At 24.8% G+C, this 4,685-nt stretch overlaps 1 protein-coding gene across 1 annotated transcript; it reads left to right on the forward strand.

Annotated features, from left to right (window-relative positions):
* The first annotated feature begins 221 nt into the window (after positions 1–221).
* LOC100204953 (matrix metalloproteinase-24) lies at positions 222–4,212 on the forward strand. Its single transcript, XM_065801259.1, has 7 exons — positions 222–423; positions 657–905; positions 976–1,225; positions 1,317–1,538; positions 3,019–3,295; positions 3,420–3,700; positions 4,018–4,212. Exons 1-7 carry the CDS (start codon positions 349–351, stop codon positions 4,113–4,115), a joined length of 1,452 nt encoding a protein of 483 aa, XP_065657331.1. The 5' UTR covers positions 222–348; the 3' UTR covers positions 4,116–4,212.
* Positions 4,213–4,685: the final 473 nt, after the last annotated feature.

The following is a 4,685-nucleotide window of genomic DNA, read 5'->3' on the forward strand; positions in this document are numbered from 1 at the left end:
AATGTTCATGAAAACTGAATGTTTTATTAAACTTTTAATAAAATTTTAAAATGATCAGTAGTTGATTATATGATCTCGCAGTAGTTCCTAAAATCAAGACCAAATATTTATGTCTTTAAACTGATGAAGTATGTCAATACTTAAAGCTTCCATTAAATTTTACTCAAACTGTCTATAAGCTAAAACATATAAAACAAGTTTTCTTTAACGTCACTTAAGTATTTGACATTTAGAATGATGAATTAGAATCAATAAAATAAGTAAACAAAGTGCCTATTTAAGTGCGACATTTTGAACAAGGAAACATTTTTTTTTAAATCAAAAACGTCTATTCGTTTCATAGCAAAAATGATTATATCATTTTTGCTTCTTTTTTTATCAATTGCTGCAGTATCACATGGAGATTTCCCTGCAAATGCATTGGTAACTTTAATTTTATAACGCTTCTTCTAACTAAATCTTTTTTTCTTTATATATATATATATATATATATATATATATATATATATATATATATATATATATATATATATATATATATATATATATATATATATATATATATATATATATATATATATATATATATATATATATATATATATATATATATATATATATATATATATATATATATATATATTATTGTTTAAAAGGATTATCTCAGTGACTTTGGTTATTACAAACGAAACAACAAAGATCTGGGTTCAATGTCAGGCAAAAAAGAAGTTCAGAATTCGGTTGAAAGTTTTCAAAGATTTCTGGGATTGCCTGTCACAGGAGTTATAGATAAAACAACACAGGAAATAATGAAAAAGCCTCGATGTGGATTAAAAGACATTCCTGATGACAAGGTTAATAGAAAGAGGAGGTTTAATCTCCAAGGAAGCAAGTGGAGTAAAAATGTAAATTAGATTTATTATTATCTTAGATAAAAAAACGTTTTATTATAGATTTATTTAAAGTTATTTTTAGAATATTACGTGGAAACTCTTAAACGATAATAATGATAGATTATCACGCAAAGAGGTGGAAACTATACTCGAAAATGCTTTTGCAAAGTGGGAGGCTGTCGCAAACCTAACGTTTTACAAACTCAGTTTTTCAAGTAAAGAACAAGCAGATATAGATGTTAAATTTGTACACGGTGAGCATGGTGATGGTATTTCGTTTCAGCCTTGGCATTACATTTATGCACATGCTTTTTACCCTTTAAACAATAAAGGTAACACTTATATTTTTTCAGCAAATAAAGTACTATTTTATTTTTTCCGTAATCTTTCTATAATTTGATTTTGACAAACTTTTTTCATTAGGATATTCTGGTGACGTTCATTTCAACGACAAATATAACTTTAATGTTAAAGATAAAAATGGTGTTAACTTATATTGGGTTGCTATTCACGAGATCGGACACAGTTTAGGGTTATATCATTCAAGTGCCCAAAGTTCTCTTATGTACCCTTATTATAGAGGTACCAAAGACCAAAACATCCAGCTTGATGAAGACGATAAGTTAGGAATACAGAAATTATATGGTAGGTTTATTTCAATGGAAAAGTAATCATTTTTTCAAAATAATTTTTACGAATTAAAAGAAAGTTAATTTAAAAAAATGGTTAACAAAAATATCTTATAAATTATTTTTTGTTTGTCATTTTTTTTCTATCTTTATATATTTAATCTAAGTCTATAAAGGAAGAAAAATAGGATAAAATTTTTTATACATTATTTTAAAATAGGTTAAAGTACAACCTAAAACCTATTTTAATAGACCCTAAATCTTTGTTATTAAAAAATCAAATATTATCTTGGTTAAACTTTCAAGATATGACACCTTTGCTCAAAGTTTTATTAATTTTTTTGAAAAAAAAAATTTTCTTAGCGTAGACGCCTACATTATGGTATAACACTCAAAATTTAAGCAAAATTTAATTAAAAAACCTCTTTAGTAAACTTTGTTTTTGCTCTCCTGTAAAACTATGTTTTAGTGAGATACAACATATCCAATAAAACAACCGAGTAATTAAATATGAAGGAATTCATCTTTCATTATAAAATCGCATTTAGCACTTTCCTTTTTCTTCTTTTTGTTGAATAGGATCAAATATATTTTAAAATTTTTGTACCATTTTAGAAATAATCTTAATTTAAAATGTCAAGTATATATTTGATACTTCTACAAATCGTTGTTTTTATTAGAATTTAGAACAACTTTTTGACATTTTTTTTACACATTTTTTAGTATTTAAACTTTTTTTTAAACACAACTTTCTGTTTTTAAACTTTTTTCAAACACAACTTTACATGCTCATAGTATCTTGTAATCGTCTCAGGTATTTTTAAATCAACTCTAAAATTTTAAAACTTGAACTAATATCTAATTAATTAATAACTAATATTATAATTATACTATATCAATATTATGATTAATATTATAATAACGAATAATATTATTAAAAAATAGTAAAAAGTAATAAAATCATAAATGCTCATTTAATTTATAAATTAGGATGAAAACGAAAACCTATACTACCATCAAAAACCAGAGTAGACACAAACAAGATATTATCTTTAATTATAAAATCATTTTAAACATTTTTTGTTGTTGTTGTTATAAAGGATCAAATTTATTTTGAAATTTGTAATTTTATACAAATTTAGAAATAATTTTAATCTAAAATTTCAAGTATATCTTTTATACTTCTACAAAACGATGTTTTTAATAGAGTTTATTACAACTTCCACAATTTTTTGATTTACACACAAGTTTTAGTTTACTTTGAAACTAAAACTCAGTCCCGACAAAATAATTTCCTGTTTAAAGTATCTTATAATAGTCTCAGAATAGCTTTTAAACGTTTTTTCCATTAATTAAATAAAACTTGCATTTTTCATTTTAAAACAATTAATACTTGAATTGTTAAACTAATATTAATGGTATTAATAGTAATTAAAATAACGATGATATATTATAAAATCAGAATAATTACGTAAATAATTTAATTTTTAATTTAGGATCAAAAATAACACCAGACACAAAAAATGCGCAAGTTACACAAAATAAAACACATACGATGACTTCAAAGAAACATATCAAAGTTCAAGCTATCATCTATGATCAATTAACTGGAATTACTTATGTATTCAACGAAGATAAGTATTATAAGCTAAGCAAAAATTTAAACGAAACGCATGGACCTTTTGATGTTTCTAAATTATTAACAAAGATCACTTACGTTAATGGAGGGTTCATGAATCGTGAAAAAAAATTGGTTTTTTTTCAGGGAACCAAGTAAGTTTTTAAAATATAAATACTTTTTTTGTACTTTTACATAATATAAATACTTTTTTCCAATGTTTATTTGTATAACTTTATAAATAGTCTTTTTAATAATCCAATAAATCAATCTTTTTAGATATTATATGTTTGAAAGTTTTACAAATACAAAACTTATTGACAATGGTTCCATATTTGACTTGTTTAAAGGGATTAAAAATAATGTTGAAAAAATCGACGGAGCATTTGTTGCAGGTGATGGAACTACTTATCTATTTACTGGTAATGATTACTACCAATATAGTTCCAAACAAAAAACAATTGAATCATTACCCAAGAAAATAGCTGAATACTGGAAGGTGCCTACAAATATTGACTCTGTTTTTGTTTGGGGTAATGGAGGGATCTACTTTTTTAAAGGTAAAATCATCCCATTTTAATTATCATGTAATAATTTATAAATATTTGCATGATTATCTTCTGAAGTTTAAAAAAGTATATTAAAAAAAACTATGCAAAAATAAGCATTACGTTTGCCATATAATTATCTTAATGAAAGATTAAATTCAAAACTTTTTTTCTTACTTTTCTTTCTTCTCTTTAATGCACTTATGTAATAAACTCCTCCTTAAGGCACTTATGTAATGAACTCCTCCCTAATGCACTTATGTAATAAACTTAAAAAATAAGTAATAGTTAACTGTTCTGATTAAAAAATTTTTTTTTTTCATAATTAGGTTTACAGTTTTATCGAGTTCATCAAAATGGTGGTTTACTGAAGGATTACCCGAAAAATATTGATGGCGCATGGTTGAAAGTTCTCATGAACGTTTAATACTTATTTTGTAATTAATTTTATTCTTAATTAAATTTAAGAAGAAAAGTTAGAAAAACTAAATGTAAATAAATAGACTAGTAACATTTTTATTTTATCAGTCTTTCATCTATTTTTACAATTACATAAAATTAATTAAATAATTTTTTTCCGCGGATCCATTGTGAAGCTATTTTAGCAATTCCCACGATTATCATTAAACTCATTAAAACAACAGTAAAATAAAAACTATTTAGCAAATAAAGATTTAGATAATTGTCTAATTTGTTTTTAAAATTGCTCAAGGATGACGTCTTTTCACCGTCATCTGGGAGGTAGTTCGATTTGTTGACTTCTCATGAGTCCTTTGGAAACGTGACAACATACCCAAAGTTCCTGAAGAAAAAATGGCACGTTGGCAAATCTTTTCCTGGTGCGGACAGCTGACCGGACATTTTCCGATAGCAAACTGGTTGCACCCTTTGTGCAGCTTTCTGAAAAGAGTGTTGAATAGTTTTGCATGGGAATCTTTGATGAATTAACGTTTAGTCAAATTAGTATTCATTTTAAAGAAAAGACTTACCAAGAAAG

The sequence above is a fragment of the Hydra vulgaris genome, chromosome 07 (genome assembly GCF_038396675.1).
Source record: "Hydra vulgaris chromosome 07, alternate assembly HydraT2T_AEP".
NCBI lineage: Eukaryota > Metazoa > Cnidaria > Hydrozoa > Anthoathecata > Hydridae > Hydra > Hydra vulgaris.